The sequence below is a fragment of the Fibroporia radiculosa genome (genome assembly GCF_000313525.1).
Source record: "Fibroporia radiculosa TFFH 294 genomic supercontigs, scaffold642, whole genome shotgun sequence".
Classification (NCBI taxonomy): Eukaryota; Fungi; Basidiomycota; class Agaricomycetes; order Polyporales; family Fibroporiaceae; genus Fibroporia; species Fibroporia radiculosa.
This window is the reverse complement of record NW_012133562.1, coordinates 1-19,023: the sequence shown is the minus strand read 5'-3', so window position 1 is coordinate 19,023 and position 19,023 is coordinate 1. Positions and strand designations below refer to the sequence as shown.

The following is a 19,023-nucleotide window of genomic DNA, read 5'->3' as shown; positions in this document are numbered from 1 at the left end:
AAAAGAGCGGGAAGGCAAGAAGAGATTGGGGTGGGACAATGAGGCGTCGTGCATCGAGGATAGACGCAGTGGTGTTGTGTAGATGGGTGGTGTGTTTGACACCTCCGCCGGGCATGGCGAGTGCCTAGGAAGCGGACGTGTCCCTCGAGCAAACAGACTCACGGCGAAACTCATGGGGGGTGGGCATGGGCACAAGAAGTGGCTGGAGGGTGGGCGCGCCCTGCTAGTCTGTCGAAGACATCTCAGCCGACACCTTGATCTCATCAACCGCAGCCACTGAGACTCCTGTGATAATTCCGAGCCGCTGAGTCAATTCCGAGTCATCAAAGCTTGAAAAAATCGGATCTCGATGAGTCAAAGCTTGTATTCAACTCAAATAAACTCTCAACTAGTGCCCCAGGCAACGTTAACACTAGCACCTGACAATTCAAAGTCAACAGTTCTCATCTCTACTATGCTCAACCACCAGATCACCAGTCTACCTCCTGATGGCACTCCCTATATCCCATCTGCTGCTGAAGCAATCTTCTATTATTATGGCCTACCATCTAAGCCACGCCTTATCGCCCGTTCTAGTTCGGATGTCTGGATGCAGCCAACAGGTGCTGAAGCCTACTTGGAACTCAAGGAGTTGACCCCTCTTGGTGTTCACCCTCTTGATACTGTCTGGGAGGATACTGTAGGTCCTGCTATTGATCTGTATTTCCAGGAAAAGGGGGTTCAGTGTACCAGCATGAACCCACTTCGCATTGGGATAGTTGGCCAATCTTCTCCTCCTGCCATTATTTTCATAGGAGTTAACCCCGGCTCTCTTTCTCATGAGCTTGGCATTGAGGTGGCTGTCCATTGTCGCAATATTCTCATCCAGAATGGCATAGATGACGTTCATGTCGAAATTCGTGACTCCGAGTTTACTCAAGCTGCAATGTTATACAAGCCTGCCATCAGCGCCAATCCTGCCGCCATGCTCCGTGAGCCGTTCTCTACGTCTCTTGGCCTCTCTATCTGCGGTGCAAAGACCACCAACTTTGAAGGAACTGGTGGTCTCTTCTTTGTCGACTCTGCCAAACCTGGCATCCTCTATCTCCTTACTGCTAGACATGTCTTGTTTCCCCCCAATAAGGAACAAAACAAGCTCTACAGGTATTGCAACAGCACTGGTGCGCCTCGCAGAAATGTCATGCTGTTGGGTGAAGCCACCTTCAATGCTCGACTTGAGGACATCAAGGCCGCAATCGATGGCAAGAACCACGTCATAGATACACTCAACATGCGTTTGAAACTCGCTAATGAGATGAAGAGTAAGGATGATGCTGCAGCAGAGCGGAGATCGATAAAGCTGAAGATGGATGAGGTAAACGAGGCGATCAAAGCGTTCGAGGACTTACTTGCCGACGTCGTCAGAGATTGGCAGGAGGAAGAAAACCGCATCATTGGCCATGTTGTCTTGTCACCACCCATTCGTCCCAACTATGGTAAAGATGGTTTTACCGAGGATTGGGCAGTTGTTGAGGTGCACCCCACGAAAATTGCCAGGCTGAACTTCATTGGCAACGCTATTGACCTTGGCTATGTTGAGATCAGCGAGCTTTTTGCATGGATGTACCCTCAAACTGCCAACCCAAGTTCATTCAAGTATCCTGGTGATCGTCTTCTGAAGTGTTTCGGGACCGTCACAGACCAGGAGATGTTCAAGCCTGATCCAAAGAACACAGACCACAACGACCCAGCCATCATGGTCCTGAAAAACGGCAACACGTCCAAATTCACCGTTGGCCGCCTAAACACCATCCGGGCTTTCGTTCGAGTATACGGTAATGGCATAGCAAATGAGATGTCGAAGGAGGTATGCGTATTGCCCCGTAACCCGAAATCTGGCCCATTCTCCGTGTGTGGAGACTCTGGGTCTGTGGTCATCGACGGTATCGGCAGGATTTGTGGCATACTCACCGGTGGAGTTCAAGGAACCACTGACGTCTCTGACTGCACCTTCATCACCTCCATCAACTTTCTCCTCAAACGCTTGGCAGCGTTTGGTATCAAGGCCAATATTTTCCCCTTGCCGACAGATCTCTAGATGCCATCTCCTCTTCAGATCCCCAAACCACTCATCCCTTCTCTGTACCTTATTGTTATTTATTATTCTTCTCCCTGTCCTTGTCCTTCCACCCGTTCCTTCTTCTACGACCTCACTTTTTCGGTTGCCCTTCACCCTCCTTCAAGTTGTGTCATGGCCTACCAGTGATCCACCGTCAGTTGGACTGGGTATTGTTTACTTCTTTCCATCAGCAAAATGCGAGAGTTAATATACGCCCAAACAGGTATTCATAAAGTATGGTGACGTACAGATATAGACGGATATGCTCAGAAATGCTCAGGACATGGATTGATCTTAGACCATACGTATCTTATCTGGATACGTCTATTCATATCAGAGTTGATAATTGCCGCTAGTGCAAATAGTCGTTCCCGCATTTTCGTGATGTCATGCGGTACTGGGGTTCATGCTGGTCGAGATGTGATTTCTTACATACTGCGAAGGACTTTCTCGTTTCATGTCTCAGAATTGAGTTGCAACGTTCATTGCATCCACGTCGACGTTCCAGACATGACCACTGCCTTGACAAGAGGCGACGTATAGGAACTTGCCATCGAATCGTTCGTTTTCATTTCAGACCAGGCCAACAATATGTGGAAATTGGTCTTATGTCTTCGCGAGACCATCATAAGATTAGGATCTCAGAACTCATTTGGGTTCGGGTGGGTACGGCGATAAATCACACAAGGTACAAATAGGAAGTGAACTAGCATTCCAAAAGGATATGTCCGATGTCACAACTATACGCTACATACATACGATAAAGTCCATGGGTAGGAAGTGGGAATCCATTCAATGGAGGATGGTGAAGCACATTAAGCAAGCACTGCAAACGCGGAGAAGACCACAAGCAGCGAGGAGAACGCAAGACCGAGCGCGGGTACAGATGCACCGAAAACTGCACCACTGGTGGTGTTGCTTGCGACCGCCTTGTTTGCCATCTGAGTGATCGACGACGGAGGGGCGCCGCCTGTAGTCGGAATCAGCCACAAGCCCCGCATTTGCAGCAACCAAAAGTATGAACACTTACTGGTGAAGTTCGCACCGCACTGGCCTGAAATCGTGCTGTTTCCGCCGCTCAGGAGACCCGGGAAGTTGGTGTTCACGATGTCGAGCGCCGCGCGGGTGCAGTTCGTGCATGTCACGTTGCTCGGCACGTCCGGAAGGCTGCCAGCAAGTGCCTTGGAGACGATCGACTGCACGTTAGACGCAGTGATAGGGCCGACATACTTCTGCACATTCGTGAGCGTCTCGGTGACACAGAGCGTGTTGCCGTCCGATGTGCTACAACGGTGCCGTACACATGAGCTCGTCTCCACAAGACGAGTAATCGACGCGCCACTTACTCAGCCAAACACACAACCTGGCGAACAGTGGGGTACGCCTCCTGCACGAGCTGAGTGAGCCGGCTTGCGTTTGCAGTGATACCGAGGCTCTGCAGGTCGGACGAACACCCGGATGAGACACTGTTCACAAGCGAGGCAAGCGTCGAGTTTGTGCACTCAGGCTGCGAGCAGAGGCCCGTGAGCCAGCTGTTGAGCGGGCTAATGAGCGACGAGTTGCTCCCAGCGACAACAAGCCCGGCGAGGGCCTCTGCGTTCAAGCAGCTGGATTCGGATGAGGTAACAACCGAGACCAGAGCTGACTGGCACTGCGAAGAAATGCTGCAAACGAATGGTCGGTCGATGCAGACAATAGGGGCACAAATACGACTCACGAAATTGCTGAGACGGTCTGTGCCGCGATGGCCACGAATGCTGCGAAAGCGACTTTCTTAGCTGACGAGAACATGATGGGAGGAATCTAGTTCTAAACGAGAGCACTGAAGACGGCGGAGAGCTAGGAGCAAGCAGGTCTTAGGGTACAGAAAGAAAGCGACTAAGACAGTCCTGCTGTGTGAGGGTGGGACTTGAAGAAACTTGCAACAATGGTGGAGATGAAAAGAGAGAGGAGAGCGCGGAAACAAACGCTTTATTGGCCATTGCGATGCGGACGGGTAGTGCTGACCGCGACGGATGTCCAACTTCTCCACAGCCGGGCTGCGGCCGTTGCCCAGGCCTCCGAGTCCTGGGCGCTTGGCACTGTATCGGCTACCCCCTATGTGGTTGCTGAATATGAATTCTCGATCACTCCCACTCGGTGTTGTCGACTTGGAAACCGAATTGTACTTTGAGTGTGCAATCGTGTCCGTGCTATAGGAAACTCATTGTATAGCGTCCAGGAAGTCCATCACCTGTGTGATAACTTGAGTTACGAGAAGATGAACACGGACCTGCGCCATCATTCCAACTACGACATCCGGCATGCACAGGGCGTGTTTAGAATGCATAGCCACCATGGTCGAATTTCACACTCCTAAGTACTTGCTGCGGCTACGTCTGGGTACTGTATTCTTAAGCGTGATTACAGCCCACCGTATGATCAGACGGACGCCACTGACATGATGCTTCGGCGCTTTTGTCTCGTAACAAGCTTAACGGGACCACCGTGGGTGTCGAAGACACGTCTGGGCACGAGTGGGCAAAACGCGGTGTCTGGCCGCCAAGCATGTACCAGACATGCGCCAAAAGAGATCGCATTTTAACCCGATTTTCTGAGCTCCAGCATTGGATATCGCATTCGGGTACCGACCATAGCAGACTGGTAGCCTCTGGTTAGCCCGCTTACCACGCTCTTTGCGTATAAAGTCCATCGGCCAGTTTCCGAGAATTCGACGTGTGTTCTACCGTCGAACCTCGTCAATTGCCCTCGGCAGACGTATCTCCTTTCAAACATTTCCAAAATTTGATCTACACACATTCCCCGGCCGATTCGATTTATTCCACGAGACTTCTTAGCAGTGTGTACGGGGATGAAAAGGGAACTTGAGGTAACCCGAGGAGTTGTAAATTCCATAGCCGGGTTCCATGTTGTCGGAATAAATGTGTGCGAACCAGCCTACGCCGCCACCTTCGACCTCCTTCAGGAACTCACACTTGGAGTCAAGCAGTTCAAAATACGCCTGTAAGGACGTGCACGTGTATATGAAAAGCTCGTCTCGATGAGCATCCTGGCGCACAGAAATGGCGCACCTGCTCGTTCGGTATATTGGCTACCGCATACGGGCTGTTGGGCTGAACACTCGGGGATGTGACAGATGGCCAGCCGTTCTTTGTACAAGGCACCATGGTGTATATATAAGGGAAGATCTCCCGGGGGCAAGCGAACATACCTCGTCAAAGTACATCTTCTTTCCATTTCCGTGCTCAATGAAGAAGTCTAGGTTTTTATCCACCACGATCGGCCACGAGGCGTTCGCTACGGGCGGCAACCCGAGTCATCAGTCCAACCACACCAAGACAGGAAATCCACACACCAGTTGATGCATTCTGGTCAAAGAATGGCAGCATGTGGATATTGATGAAATCGATTGCGTCTAGGACGTCCTGTGCGCCACCGCGTTCTTCGTAACCATACGCGAGTTCGCTGACTGTGACAGGGATTCCGACGCTCGAGAGGTTAGCTCGTGCGAGGAGCACCTGATGCGCCAGTGCTTGATGCGGGAGAACGTTATCGTACAGTGGCTCGGAGCCAAACTGCACACCGCGAGTGACGAACTTAGCCCGCGGGTTTGCATGCAGCGTTGCAAGCAATGTATCCCTCCTTGTCTTCCAGATGTCACCGCCCGTGAATCCAAACTACGCGCACGAGGGATATTCAGGTGTTTGTAGAAATGGAGCACAGGAAAACAAAACCCACCCAGATAAGCGCATGAACGCCAAGCCCGTTGTCCCAGGCTGCATCCACGATGTCGTCACTGGCGAGATAATCAGACTGCATCCATTGGGCGTGAAACTGAAGGCGCACTAAAATCCTTCGCGATCACATGCGCCATATAGCCGCACGTACCGCGAGTTAAAATGCTGCCGGATATCAGCAAATTCGGAGTGTAGCTGTTCCGAATCTTGGCCTATACAGTGACATACGGTATATAAGACGACCTAGTGAATTGAGGTAGAGATGTACATACACGCAGTGACTTCGTAGCTGAAGCCGACGAACGCATACTCTTTGCTAGGATCGCACCACCAGAATGAGAGCGCATCGTCGGGTAGAAGTATTGGTGGCATCACGAACCCCAGCGCAGGGAAGCAGAATGGGGCTGGCAGCGCCTCTGTCGCAGTAGTTCTGCGCTTCAGGCTGTCACGAGTTGAATCGTCACCTCCTGAGAAAGGATGCGCGATAAGAGGCAGCACGAGAGTGAGGAGATATGAGGACAAAAACATCGGTACCGCCAGCTGCAGCGATATGTTGCGCCGAGGTTGTTTACCAGGTAATCGAACTCGCCGAAGTGTGAGTCACGTATGGATGAAGCTACCTGCAGCTGAGGCCTATATACCACTGGTGCCATACACGGACTCTTTACCCTCAAGATCTGGTGCGGAGAGGTGCAAATTCACGAGTCTAGGGCCGAAAGAAGACCATATCGTTCCCGAGTGATCGCGCAGCTGACCGTACATCGTAGAGGTTCTGGAGTTCTGGAAGGCATGGCTGACACAGTTGTGCGAACGTTGTGCGAAGACATACGAATGAAGACTGCCAAGATGGTCGGAATCGAGATGACCCTGGAGTGGTGAGCCATGTGGGGCCGGAAAGTTTGATATGGTCGTAAAGAATGTTATGTTGTCAGTGAGCACATGAGGGCAGTCGGTTTGGCTGTTCGCGGGACAATTGGCTAGAAGCAGACAAGAGCAGAACGGACTTGGGCAGTGCTTCGCGTATACATATAACTTGAATATAATTCCACCGGTGAGGAGTTGGTGACAATAGACATACTTGCACTGCTGCGCTCATACCGTGCGCATTTTCATTCAACTTGATGCGTGCACGCACGAGGGTAGCTGAGGTTCAAAGCAGAGTGGAGACAAACCGGAGCACTATAAGTATCAGGAGGTCAAGTTCACCATCGGTCGGAGGAATTAGAGACCAACACGTGCTACACTCACAATCTGTGACGTTGAAGGCAGGCTTAGAACCGAAATGTTCATTGCAGACAACTTCAACGACGATCTCCCCAAAGAGACATGTTCCATCATATCTGTTGAATCTCTCTGAGTGGATAGAAAGCAAGGCTAGGGGATAATTCTTGACTCGGCACAGACGAATATACAAGGCAAATGTTAAAATATATCTTTTCAGATGCCTTGGTAGCTCGTACTCGGTCGACAAACCGGTTTAGCGGTCAATACTAGTAGCAGTCCGTCGTGGGTTGACCAGTCGGGCCCGGAGGACTGCAGGACAGTCTGCAGGACGCGGTGATTTCGGACTTCGAATTGTTTCTGGCTCCGCAAGATCAACGAAACTTGCGCTATGCGAGTCGGCATTGCTCAATTGCATACTACAAGAGATATCATCCAGTACGACTTTTCTGCGTCGACTCCGAGTGCTGAAGACATAGTGTGTTGTCGCATCTGTTGCAGTTGTTACTTTGATTGATGCGAGGGATCCACATCACTTTGAGGAAGGCGCAATCATCTCGGCTCAACCCCGTAGGGTGCCAGGGCAAGCTGGAGTTTATGGTTGTATCAACACATTCTTCTTTCCATACCTTTCGCCTTGTATCCATTTTCGACCTCTCGGAGCCACTGGGTTGATTTCAGGCTATGGCAGCATATTCATGATCATTTTTGCCTCGTGCGTATAGGTTGATATTGTAATGCAGCACACCAGCCTCTCCGGTGAGCCACAAGCGTGTTTTAATGGCCGATGCTCACATCTGGCTGTTTAGAGACAAGGGAGCCTTTCATGAGTTCCGCGGCTCTGTTATGTGATTGAAGTACCTCCACGGGTATCCGTGTCTATTTGGATCAGTTGTTTTTCATTATGTAGTGGAGGACACCATGAAGTTAATGAGGAGAATGGGGAACGAGTACTTCGTGAGTTGATTTTCGCGCTCAAAAATTTTCGTTGAGACAGACAACCTACCCTTGTAGCCTTTGAAACCAGCCGAACATCTGTTAAAGGCCTGGACGCACTGTTCTGAGTTTCGGAAGATGGCGCACACTGGTGCTGCTATCAACTACGACTCGGCTCAAAGGCATCTTCGGTAGCTCCGAACTGGTATGTCTATCTATGCAATTATAGGTGAGCGAGGCCACTCTTGAACCTTAGGGATTGCCTGGTCAGCGAGTGAAGTTCGCGACGGGCATCTTCGTAGGTAATATCTGGCATAGATTTTGCATATATCTACTTCCATTTCATGATTATTACGTACATGCCTGAATCTCCTAGTAGCGTGGTGATGAAGAAATAAGCTGACGTCGATATTTGATGCGAGCTGTTATATGCATCGTTGGTGGTGGACTATTCCGTGGACACCTCCAGTTAGGAGATGTCTGAACCGCGGTCACAAGATACGCGTTGGTGTCTTTGACAGATTTGAGTTCGGCACGCGATCGCTGATATCTAGCTCTCAGGTTTTCCTCGAAAGTCACGTATACGGGTCTCTTATATTCCTACCCATCTCAAAACCTGCTCAAAGGAACTAAGATCCACCGCAAAGACAGTAGCGCACCTTGTGGCTCAGACTGGGTACTATGCCATGGACACGTGAGCTATCATATCTTCCTGTCCTAGCCTGGCACCCATGAGAATCCAAAGGACACATCAGCAATATTAATAGCGAACCTTAAGAGCTCATACATATATGATACGGTTTCGTCCGCTCTGACACGAGAGCTGCTACTTTCTTTCTCTCCTTAGGTCCATGTTATAGACTGTTAGCTCTGCGACACTATCTGCTGTAAAGCATGCCCATTGCGTCAGTGAACGACGATAGATTCCAATTTTACTACGAAGACAGCGGTGTACCTCCTGGCTCGGATGATTACACTACCCTTGTGTTAGTACATGGCGCTGTCTACCACGGCGGTGAGTGATTGTAAAAGACAAGCTGCTAGGATATGCATTCTGATGATTGTGTGTGCAGCGATATTCCGCCCCATGTTCTACTTTGCTGCAGGCCACAATTTGCGCCTGGTTACTCTCAATTTTCGCGATAATCCCGGCTCGACACCCTATTCAGCTACCGAGCTCAATGCACTCAAAGACGGCGACATTGAAGCCCAGAAGGGTCAGATTCGAGAGCAGGGCTTGGAGTTGGCGGCATTTATTACATGGTTCATTCAAACAGAGGGAAACCTCCCAGTTGAGCCTTCTGAAAGAGGAGGACCTTTATCTGGAGGTATAGCTGTCCTCGGATGGTCCATGGGGAACCTCCCAGTGCTTTCCATGCTTGCACATGCCGATGAACTGCCCATAGAGACACAGCGTTTATTCGAGCAGTACCTGAGAGTACTATTATTGTTTGGTAAGATATATTTCGCATTTTGGCCTAGATCTTGAATATATTATTAACATTAACATTTGCTATTTTATGTCAAGACCCTCCTTATTTTGTCCTCGGGGGTCCAGGCCCACGCAGATCCAGACTTGTTGGCCTCTCAGGGAAAGGGCCCCCGGACGAAGTTGTAAAGACATTCACCCTTTGGGTGAACGGGTATTACGAACATTCTCCTGCAATGCTTTTATCGCTTGCAGAGATTGACGAAGTGCAGCTTGATGCTGGCGTATCAGAACAGTGGCTCCAGGATCCTCCTCATCAAACACCGACTATCTGTCGTATGACAGCTGCTCAACAAACGGAATGTACTAAGCCCTCCATCTTCAGCAGACTTCTTATCCCGCTATCCGATATGGATTCTGCGGTGTGCGACGAAAACGCGCGGCGCGCCCTAATGGATAAGACGATCTGGCCACATTTACGCCTCGAGTTTATTTGGTGCGACATGTCTCCCGGAGAGTGTATATATACCGCATGGTACATCCACAAGCTACTGGACGGACCTCAGTCTTCGGTGTGCCGAACAGTAAATGTGAGGAGAATGAATGGAGCGAACCATTTTGTAAGTTTGTCCAAGGCGAGTACTTCCTGTCTTAGTCTTAATGATATCCTATTGCTATTGTAGCCCCACTGGGATCAACCTGATGTTGTCCTCAAGATGTTCGCCGACTCGATCTCGATCTCGAAGTAGTGGCTGGTTGATCCCAAAGTCTCCCATGACGACTCCGTGTGAGATAGGTTGTTCCTGTGATATATAACGTTTATGCGGGTCCGTTTTGCATTCCTCATGTGCCACCACAATCCGTGACCAGATCGGAGCTGCGGTCACGAAAAGGCGACAATAGGCTTAGGAGCAAGGAACGCGCTGTATCACGGAGCGCTGATGCCACTTGCCTTGACAGTTCTGACTTTCACCTGCGACTAGTACGCCACTTAAGTGCTATACGGCAAGGATCCTCTGAATTGCGAGTGACTGCACAAATACGTTCGGTTTGATTACCCTCAATACTCCGTTGTCGCATTAACTTCCAACTCCAATGAATTCATGGTATAAATTAGTCACAAAACAAATGCTCAAGCAGATCCAGATGCGAAGTAACCTCCAGTCTATTACTAGTGCGTGAGTATATTGTCACTTCGCACGATTCATTCTACAGGCCACAGCCACTAGTACCATCTTGCCACAAGACGCTTCGCTGACGAATCCATGCTCCTATCGGACGCCTACGGCCCTTCATCCCTGAAAAAAGCACTTTGGTTGGTTTAGCCGTGCAGCAACTTGACTAATGGTTTCCTCTCGGATGTACAAATTGTTCCCCTTGATTGAAACATGCCATCTCCCCCAACCCCGCTGTCTTTGAAAGCAATGCCCCTTGTCTCAGTGTGCGACAATAGCATCCAACTCCAATATGAAGACAGTGGTGCACCTATTGGATCGGCACCCTATGTCACTCTTGTGCTAGTGCATGGTGCCATTTTCCATGGCGGTGAGTATTTCTCATGGTGACTTGAGTGATAACTCGATATTAATGTATAGCACAATAACTTGTTGATAGCAATCTTCCGTGCTATGTTGGTCAAGGCATCAGTTTACAATTTACGCATTGTTACTGTGAATCTTCGCAACTATCCCGGTTCCACACCTTACTCGGATAACGAGCTCAACGCACTCGGAGAGGGCCCTCGCGGCCAGAAGTCCATATTTCGGTCACAAGGTCTTGAGCTTGCGTCTTTCATCGAATCATTTATTCGTGCCGAGAACATACCGCCCGTTGTTTTCTCCGGAGAAGGAAAGTCAGTCTCAGGAGGGCTAGCTATGCTCGGATGGTCCATGGGGAATATCCCGACACTCAGTACGCTCGCGCACGCTGATGAATTATCAGCTGAGACTCAAGCAGTCTTTAATCAGTATTTACGGACGCTAATTCTGTTTGGTGAGAATCACCGGCTATTCATGCAACAAATTTGGCTTACATTTCATGTCTCCTCGACGCAGACCCACCGGACTTTGTCCTCGGCGCACCAGATTCGTACACATTTAGCCCTGCCTTTCTCGCTCAAGAACCGACTGACGAGGTTGCGGCGGAATTCATGCTTTGGGTCTCGAGTTATTACTCTCATTCCCCATCGCTCTTGTCGTCACTTGCAGAAGCAGACACGGCACAGCTAGTCGCTGGTACAGCGACAGAGTCAATCAAGGACCCGCCTCCTCATCACGCCCCCTCCCTCACTCGCATGTCTACGCTTGAGGTAACAGAATGTGCCGACCGGAAGGTTTTTGCCCCATTGGTCATGCCGCTTGGGGCTTCCGACCGGGAAGTATATGACGAGAACATACGTCGCGCCCTCTTTGACAAAACAATCTGCCCACATCTGAATGTTGAGTTCATCTGGTGCGACATGTCTCCCGAAATGTTTACGCACTCTATGTGGTATATGTACAAGCTGCAGGCGGAGGCTCGTCTGATGAATGGACGCACAATCAATCTTAGGAGACTGAAAGGGGCTAATCATTTCGTGAGCCTGCTATTCAAAACATTTCGATACTATGAGCTTGCTCACGAATGATATTTCTGCAGGCTCACTGGGACCAGCCCGAAGCTACTCTCAGATTTTTGGCGGACCTATTGTGATGTTACGCGAACATTGCCTAATCGCATGCATGGTGTAGCTGCATTTTCGGGATGGTAGGTAATTCAGGGCGGATTGTATAAGTATTACAGACTGCACATTCTTGGAATGAATAATTGCAATGGGTACGAACTGCATCTACCGAATGCACTATTCATCTCCCAGCGCTTTCGCAAATCCTCTGCGCGTTGGAGATGATTTCCTCCGAAATAAATAAATTTCGTCAGAGTCATACTTATATTCTGCGAGTCTTTCGAAATTAAAACAAATGTGAAACAGGAGAAGCCAAGATACATGCGGCAGCCCGCGGTGCTGTGCAGGCACCGGGTGGCGCGTGGCTCCGCGTCCCGACCTGGACTCCTGTGCTGTAGTCTCCGTTAACGTTAACGGCTTCGCTGAGCAGAGAACGGCTATCTTCTTTTCTGTCCATAGTCCACGTCATCTGGCCACTACGACGCCACTACAATATCCGCATTCGACATCATTGAGTCGTACCAGTAGCACGTTGAACAGGCGAGGTGAGTAAAAACACAACAAAAATGATGCCTATGTACTGGCGGATCACATAAACCCATGCCGACAACCGAACACATCAGTGTGTATTATGCCATAAGCTGGGAACGTCGATACTACTTATACAAGATCAAAGTCCCCCGCTACATCCCACTGATCACAGCGAGTTCCCTTCACCCATTGCCTGGTTCTCCTGAAAATGACCATAGACTTCACAAGGTTTGAGTGGAAGGTAGCCCCAGATGGTTCTTTCAGCCGCGAGGCCGCTGCCGGCGAGCTCATGGAAATTATCTGGAGGGGGCTTGATCTTGGGGACTACGTATTGATATTCACAGCGGAGCTCTCGTTCTCGAACGCGCTTCCACTTCCCGAGCTCCTCAAGTGTATGCGGGATGCATGGATGGCACTGCGGTTCGATGTGCCGACAATCGCTGCGCACACTGTGTACGACAACGATGGCAACATTCACATTGTCTACAAGCCTGTAGGGAGCGCGAACGAAGCCAAAGCGTGGGCTTCAAGCACCGTTCGTCTGCAGGAGGATTTTGCAGATGTCGAAGACTTCCGGCACTCGCTCTCATGCAAGCCCATCAGAGATGATAATGGAGACCAGACGTTCTTGTACGTCTTGCCGCACCAAGCATCGAACAAGACGTGTAGCATCCTCCTACACACGTCGCATATAACATTCGACACCAAGGGGCTCCAGGCCGTGTTCACGCAATTCATGAAGAAGCTTGTCACATTCATGTCCACCCCTCCTCGCGAGCCGGGGCAAGAATTGGATTGGGGAACCGAAGCGCGGAATCTTCTCCCATCGCCCTACGGCATATTGTGCTCAGAAGAAATCCGTGAAGGACCCGTATACGACGGGACGTTCATGAGCGTGATCACTGACCTTGTGGAATCTAAGAAGGTGAGCCGATTTACTGCAAGTATGTGTCTGGATGCCAAACATACATCCGCCTCATCTTGGCAGCGTGAACATGGATTCAAGCCACGAATCTCAGGCCGTTTCCCTCTAGAAACCAAGAGGGCCACAGCGACCCTCACGGAAGCAGAAAGCCAGCGGCTTTTCGGCGCTGTGCGTAGCCTCGGCTTGACGGTCAACCACGTCTGCAAGTGCACAGATCGAACCTTCCTCTCGACCTGTACTGATACGCATATCAGGTCATGCGGCCGTCACCCTAGTCTGCGCAGAAGACAACCCTGTGCCTGAAGACAAACGCGAGACCGCCGTGTTCGCATATTCACAGATGATGGACACCCGCCCACGCCTGCGGCAGCCATACAATGAGCGCGACCAGTACCCAGGCTTCTGCCTCGGCGTTTCCCCTCTCCTCATTCCAGCTTCTGTTGTATACGATCCTGCGGTCAATGACACTAAAGGCCGCCTCCTCCGCGTCGCACATGCCACGAAAGACGAGTACTTGAGACAGAAGGCATACAAATCGCTCTTGGCGATCAGCCCAGCGTCGACAGAAGTAATGATCAATGCCTTCAGGCAGAACACACCGTAGGGTATTTTCGCCAAGAGATAGCCGAGCCTGCTAAAGAGGCGTTATTAGGACAAGTTTTGTAGCAGTACCATGGTACTCTGGTGACGGCAGGGGGGAATTGTACCTGGATCCCACGTACCCAGATTCCAACGGGAGCACACTGGTGGAGATCACCAGTTTCGTTACCTCCGTCAACAAGTTTGACCCCGGACCGTAAATATTTATCGTCTCCATGCGTTCGTTCTGCTAATTAGATATTGTCGAGCAGATTTTTCCGCGTATGGTCGTGGAGAGATCGTCTTACGATTAGCGCGGACTATAACCCACGCTCAATGCCTCAGGATATCGTAGAAGGGTTTGTGAAACGATGGGTAGAGTTGGTGTCTCTCCTAATTCATGATCATACCGCTGGCGAGGATCCATAGATAGCGTTATTCATGAATTTGACATTGCATTGTTGTACAAATTACTAACTGATTATGAGTTCGTGAGGCACCGCGCCCCGATCCACGCTTACCCGAATGCATTTAAACAACTTCGAAGCATTGTTTCCGGCTCATCCCATTGCGTCTGCCCGTTGGGTTCCACAATCAAAGGCGGCATCACGATATGGCAAATTCACTCACGAAGTGATTCCCACCCTTAATCCATTCCGTGTGCAAGAATCCTCCTCCACGCGCCCAGTCCTCATCTTCCAGGGCCCAAACACTGGGGAAGATTGACGCCCACGAATTTTCCCCTATTATGACGTACACCCTCATGCGAGGTAGAGTATTCCTCACGTCCTTGTCGAAGCACGCCTTGATGTGAGCAGCCATCAACTGTGCGCGAAGGTTGGTCATGACCATCAAGTCAGAGCCCGCTAAAGGCGGTAAGTGTACTATCTCGGCGACCTCGTCCTCATTCATGTTGTACGCGGTCGGCACGCGTATAAGTGAGGGAGCGGCGTATTACAGGAGATCTGGGTCGCGTTTAGACAGGTCTCCGTGTTTGAAATAAGCGGAGACGCAGATGAGCCACATGTCGTGCCGCTCTTCGGCTGGAATGGTGATATCCAGGATTGGCATCCAGTGTTTAGGAAGGTTTGGGCGGCCCAGAGCTGACATGGGGGGCTCTAGATAGACAGGATCACGACAGAGACTCAAGTGCAGCGCATACAGACTTACCATGGATGATGAGCACCCGAAGGTAATCTTTGATAAAATGTTGCGATCCGACGGGGAGTGAGTGTATGGTTGATATGGTTGAAAGAGTGAAGGCGTTGCCTAGAGACCATCCCATGAGCCCAACCCCACCGGATCTTCCGCCATTTGAGAGGGGCGGAGGATTGTACTGCTTGATAAAGCGAATGATAAAGGACCATATTTCTAAGGCTCTAGCTGAGAGGAACGATGATTTCTCGTCGTCGGTACCAACGAGTGCAGCCTGATCCAGGGGAGACAGTGGCGAAGAACCAGGATAATCGCGCCGGTTGATAGCTACAACACGCAATCCGTGCTCTGGAGCCTTCGCAATTAGCCTTCTATAGACAGCTGTAGACGGAAATGCGTCATGCTAAGATGAACTCGACGGGACAAATGGAGACAACTGACCAGCTGTGAAGCCCAATCCATGCAATATGAATACGGTCTGATACGTCGCCGCGTCGGTCTTCGGAGGGCCTCTGTCGATGTAGGCAAGCTGCGTACCGTTGTCATCCACGACGAGGGACTGCATCGCTGCATATAATTGAGGGGGGAGACAATCAGCGAGATCAGAGGGCCTCGGCGTCTCACAGGACACAGGACAGCCTAAAGCCAAGCCAGGAAGCGGTCTAATCCTTGGACATCTTTTGGTGACCTGGAATCTATACCGAACATAGGTCTCCATCCTCTTCGTCTATGACGATTATTGACATCGCGTATTGGCCATATCTCGTAACGGCGCCTCCAGCCTGCGAGAGTGGGAAGTCATGAAGGAACCATAGAGACAGTTCAGGTATAAGAGAGCGAGATACACAGATACCCAGTGACTTTAGGCCAAGAGTCACATAGAGGATAGAACTGCACCCGGCCGAATTTGACGGACAGAATTGAGCGAGCAAATCGTCTGAGCACCGTGTCGTAAGTATTCTGACTATCGCATGGGCAGAATGTTTTCGGAGCAAGCAAGGTCTGAACAAGACATGTGCGGATACAACAAAGGATTGACCGTCTTCTGGCGATGCGAAAGGCAAGGCCGGGAGAAAGGATCGGAAAGGTACCTTTCGAATGCCGTGAGCCTTTTCCTCCCGTGCAAAATGAGGCTGCTGGAAATTATTTAAATAAATAAATAAAGTCTTCTCTTCCTCCTCCTCGAACATGTCCTCGAACAGCGAGAGCGGAAAGCATATCCGCCTCCTGCGTACGCTCTCCGTCGCTCTCTGGGTGCTCACCGCCGGCGCCGCCTACCTGTTCTCATTTCTCCCGCTTTTTGACTCGTCTCCTCGCACCTTGCTGAATAGCGACCGCGTTCCACTGCTGCGCTGGGATGCGTTTTACTTTGCCCACATCGCTCAGGAAGGCTACGTGTACGAACACGAATGGGCATTCCTCCCTGGTGCCCCCATGACCATGCGGGCCATGGCATACGCGCTGGAGGCGGTCGGTTTGAAGAGGCTGTACGACTTCACGGACATTGAGTTTTTACTGCTGAGCGGTGCACTTGCTGCTTGTCTGGCCGGCAGTACGGTCACTCTCTATCGTCTGACCCTGCACCATCTCCAATCGCCGACAATTGCCCTAATTTCCTCCCTCCTGTCTCTGCTCCCTAGCAGCCCTGCAACGCTCCGGCTCGCCAGCTACAGCGAACCATTCGTCACGTACCTATCCTATCAAGGTGAGTTTGTGCTCTGACAGACATCGTGGCGGATGTTCTCTTCGTGTCTGATCGCTACGAAGGGATGCTATATTGCGCCAGGTCTCGGTGGCTCCTAGCGACGTGCTGCTTCAGCCTTGCCGCAATTTTCCGCTCAAACGGATTCATGCTTGGCGGATTCATTCTCTGGGGCCTGCTCATCGAGCCCTTCCTCGCTCGCAGACCCGTACGTCCGTCTCCCACTGACTTAACTCTGCTGAAACCGTGCTGTCTAGATCTCGCCCGTTAATCTGGCCTATGCGACCGCCCTGACGTCGGTCGTGCTCGCCCCATTCGTCGCATACCAATACGCCGCGTACCGCGCTTTCTGTGAGCTCCCAGCGACGCCCGCGCCGTGGTGCGCGCGCACCCCACCGGTCATCTACAGCTACGTCCAGGGCAAGTACTGGGACGTCGGCTTCCTGCGCTACTGGACACTACAGCAGCTCCCGAACTTTCTCATCGCGTCCCCCGTCCTCGCGCTGCTGCTCTCCTTCGCGTGGTTCTACCTCACCCGTGCGCTCTTCCCCCGCCTGCGTGCCCTCCTCGCCGGTTCCCCCAAGGCTGCGTCATCCCCCTCGTCGTCGCCGTTCCTCTCGCCCACGCTCGCGCCCCATGCGATCCACGCGCTTGTCTTGACCCTCGCCCTGCTTTTCGCCGCACACACGCAGATCGTCCTCCGGCTCGCAGCGTCCATGCCGTTCACGTACTGGGGAGCGGCATGGCTCGTAGTGGAGCACCCTCCGTGGGGACGGCGGTGGGTGGCTTGGAGCGTCGTGTGGGGCGCGGTGTCGCTGGTGCTTTGGACAACGTTTCTGCCACCTGCGTGACACGACTCTAGGCTTGTCTGCGAACGTGTGGTTCATGCTGCGACATGATGAAGCACCTTAGGATGGTGGCTTGATGCTAGACAAATCGAGGAACATACCCTGATTGAGGACACGGGGCCGTCGTCGTCGTTCTATCTCTTCAAGCGACATCCTCGCTGAAGTGTAGGACAGTACGCTTGCTGTGTCTGTGGACCTTCCTCCAGAAAAACCTAGAGTGGTTGGAGAACAAGAACAAGACGACAAGCGGGGAGATAAGATTGGTACCTAGGTAGTGTACAAACATATATGGCGGCCAAGAACAAGAACGGGGGGGATACAGTGTGGGTTCCAATATGAAGAATCGTAGCGGATAGCGTGGAAAGCGGACAGAGCGCGAGCGCGATGCAATGTTGTTACACAGCGGCTGGTACTATACCGGTAGATCGTGAAAAGGAGAGAAATAAATATGCAATACCCGCTTTCATTACATTGCTGGTGGAGTCCCGTCCTCGCTCAACTCTCCCTCCTCCTTCTCTTCTTTCTTCTCTTCTATCTTTATTTCGTGTTGTAGCGCCTGCGGGGGAGGCAGTTGTGGTTCCGCGGGAGCCACGACCATCTTCTCATCTTCAACCATCGGCCTGTTCTCCTGTTCCCCAGAAGCCTTGGGTGTAGACACGTCCAGCTCCTCCGCAGAGACGGCCGGCACATCGTCCTTCTCGCTCGGCGCGCGGCTCGCGGCGTCCTCCCGCATGCTTTCGCTCTCTACCTCTCCTTCCGCCTGCGCCTTCTCTCCGCCGCTGCTCGTGCGGTCAGACGCAGCATCCCGCTCTCGCGCCGCGCGCGCACTGCGCGTCGTGCGCGTGGTCACCGCGATCGACACCGACGCCGACGTCCCCGTCGACGCGCTCGCACTCGAGTTCCGCCGCCGGCTCGGTGCCGCACGCGACCTCCGCGAGCGCGCAGCACGCTTCGGCCCCGGCGGCGCGCTCGTGGGCCCAGCCGCTTCTTCTCCGTTCCCCGCGCCCTCCCTCGCCTCCACCTCCGCCTCTGCTTCTGCCTCCCCGCCGGCGTCGCCGTCCGCCATCGCGTCGGCGCTACCCACGGGCGCGGGCTCCGCGTCCATCGCGTCGTCATCGGGCGTGGCAACGGCTGCGCTGACAAGCGGGGACCCGACGAGCGGCGTCGCGTTGCCCGCCCCGCCCCGCGGGTTGCGCGTGC

The 19,023-nt window shown here is 51.9% G+C and overlaps 9 protein-coding genes across 9 annotated transcripts; 4 read left to right on the top strand and 5 right to left on the bottom strand.

Annotated features, from left to right (window-relative positions):
- Window positions 1-454: 454 nt before the first annotated feature.
- FIBRA_08513 (uncharacterized protein) lies at window positions 455-2,077 on the top strand (the record flags this gene model as incomplete). Its single annotated transcript, XM_012330156.1, has 1 exon — window positions 455-2,077. The coding sequence occupies one exon, from the start codon at window positions 455-457 to the stop codon at window positions 2,075-2,077; it is 1,623 nt and encodes a 540-aa protein (XP_012185546.1).
- An 836-nt stretch (window positions 2,078-2,913) lies between these two features.
- FIBRA_08512 (uncharacterized protein) lies at window positions 2,914-3,889 on the bottom strand (the record flags this gene model as incomplete). Its single annotated transcript, XM_012330155.1, has 4 exons — window positions 2,914-3,068; window positions 3,129-3,382; window positions 3,445-3,762; window positions 3,816-3,889. The coding sequence occupies 4 exons, from the start codon at window positions 3,887-3,889 to the stop codon at window positions 2,914-2,916; spliced, it is 801 nt and encodes a 266-aa protein (XP_012185545.1).
- Window positions 3,890-4,931: 1,042 nt separating this feature from the next.
- FIBRA_08511 (uncharacterized protein) lies at window positions 4,932-6,363 on the bottom strand (the record flags this gene model as incomplete). Its single annotated transcript, XM_012330154.1, has 7 exons — window positions 4,932-5,099; window positions 5,170-5,247; window positions 5,310-5,395; window positions 5,454-5,775; window positions 5,837-5,894; window positions 5,945-6,047; window positions 6,108-6,363. The coding sequence occupies 7 exons, from the start codon at window positions 6,361-6,363 to the stop codon at window positions 4,932-4,934; spliced, it is 1,071 nt and encodes a 356-aa protein (XP_012185544.1).
- Window positions 6,364-8,886: 2,523 nt separating this feature from the next.
- Window positions 8,887-12,112, top strand: FIBRA_08510 (uncharacterized protein; the record flags this gene model as incomplete). The annotated part of the gene is made up of 7 exons (XM_012330153.1): window positions 8,887-9,007; window positions 9,066-9,446; window positions 9,521-9,917; window positions 10,875-10,966; window positions 11,036-11,413; window positions 11,476-11,996; window positions 12,059-12,112. 7 exons carry the CDS (start codon window positions 8,887-8,889, stop codon window positions 12,110-12,112), a joined length of 1,944 nt encoding a protein of 647 aa, XP_012185543.1.
- Window positions 12,113-12,822: 710 nt separating this feature from the next.
- On the top strand, window positions 12,823-14,547 carry FIBRA_08509 (uncharacterized protein; the record flags this gene model as incomplete). The annotated part of the gene is made up of 5 exons (XM_012330152.1): window positions 12,823-13,539; window positions 13,603-13,707; window positions 13,754-14,139; window positions 14,192-14,335; window positions 14,391-14,547. 5 exons carry the CDS (start codon window positions 12,823-12,825, stop codon window positions 14,545-14,547), a joined length of 1,509 nt encoding a protein of 502 aa, XP_012185542.1.
- An 88-nt stretch (window positions 14,548-14,635) lies between these two features.
- Window positions 14,636-15,030, bottom strand: FIBRA_08508 (uncharacterized protein; the record flags this gene model as incomplete). The annotated part of the gene is made up of 2 exons (XM_012330151.1): window positions 14,636-14,692; window positions 14,749-15,030. 2 exons carry the CDS (start codon window positions 15,028-15,030, stop codon window positions 14,636-14,638), a joined length of 339 nt encoding a protein of 112 aa, XP_012185541.1.
- A 42-nt stretch (window positions 15,031-15,072) lies between these two features.
- FIBRA_08507 (uncharacterized protein) lies at window positions 15,073-15,838 on the bottom strand (the record flags this gene model as incomplete). The annotated part of the gene is made up of 3 exons (XM_012330150.1): window positions 15,073-15,236; window positions 15,289-15,654; window positions 15,715-15,838. The coding sequence occupies 3 exons, from the start codon at window positions 15,836-15,838 to the stop codon at window positions 15,073-15,075; spliced, it is 654 nt and encodes a 217-aa protein (XP_012185540.1).
- A 623-nt stretch (window positions 15,839-16,461) lies between these two features.
- Window positions 16,462-17,826, top strand: FIBRA_08506 (uncharacterized protein; the record flags this gene model as incomplete). The annotated part of the gene is made up of 3 exons (XM_012330149.1): window positions 16,462-16,978; window positions 17,041-17,183; window positions 17,233-17,826. The coding sequence occupies 3 exons, from the start codon at window positions 16,462-16,464 to the stop codon at window positions 17,824-17,826; spliced, it is 1,254 nt and encodes a 417-aa protein (XP_012185539.1).
- Window positions 17,827-18,289: 463 nt separating this feature from the next.
- On the bottom strand, window positions 18,290-18,928 carry FIBRA_08505 (uncharacterized protein; the record flags this gene model as incomplete). The annotated part of the gene is made up of 1 exon (XM_012330148.1): window positions 18,290-18,928. The coding sequence occupies one exon, from the start codon at window positions 18,926-18,928 to the stop codon at window positions 18,290-18,292; it is 639 nt and encodes a 212-aa protein (XP_012185538.1).
- Window positions 18,929-19,023: the final 95 nt, after the last annotated feature.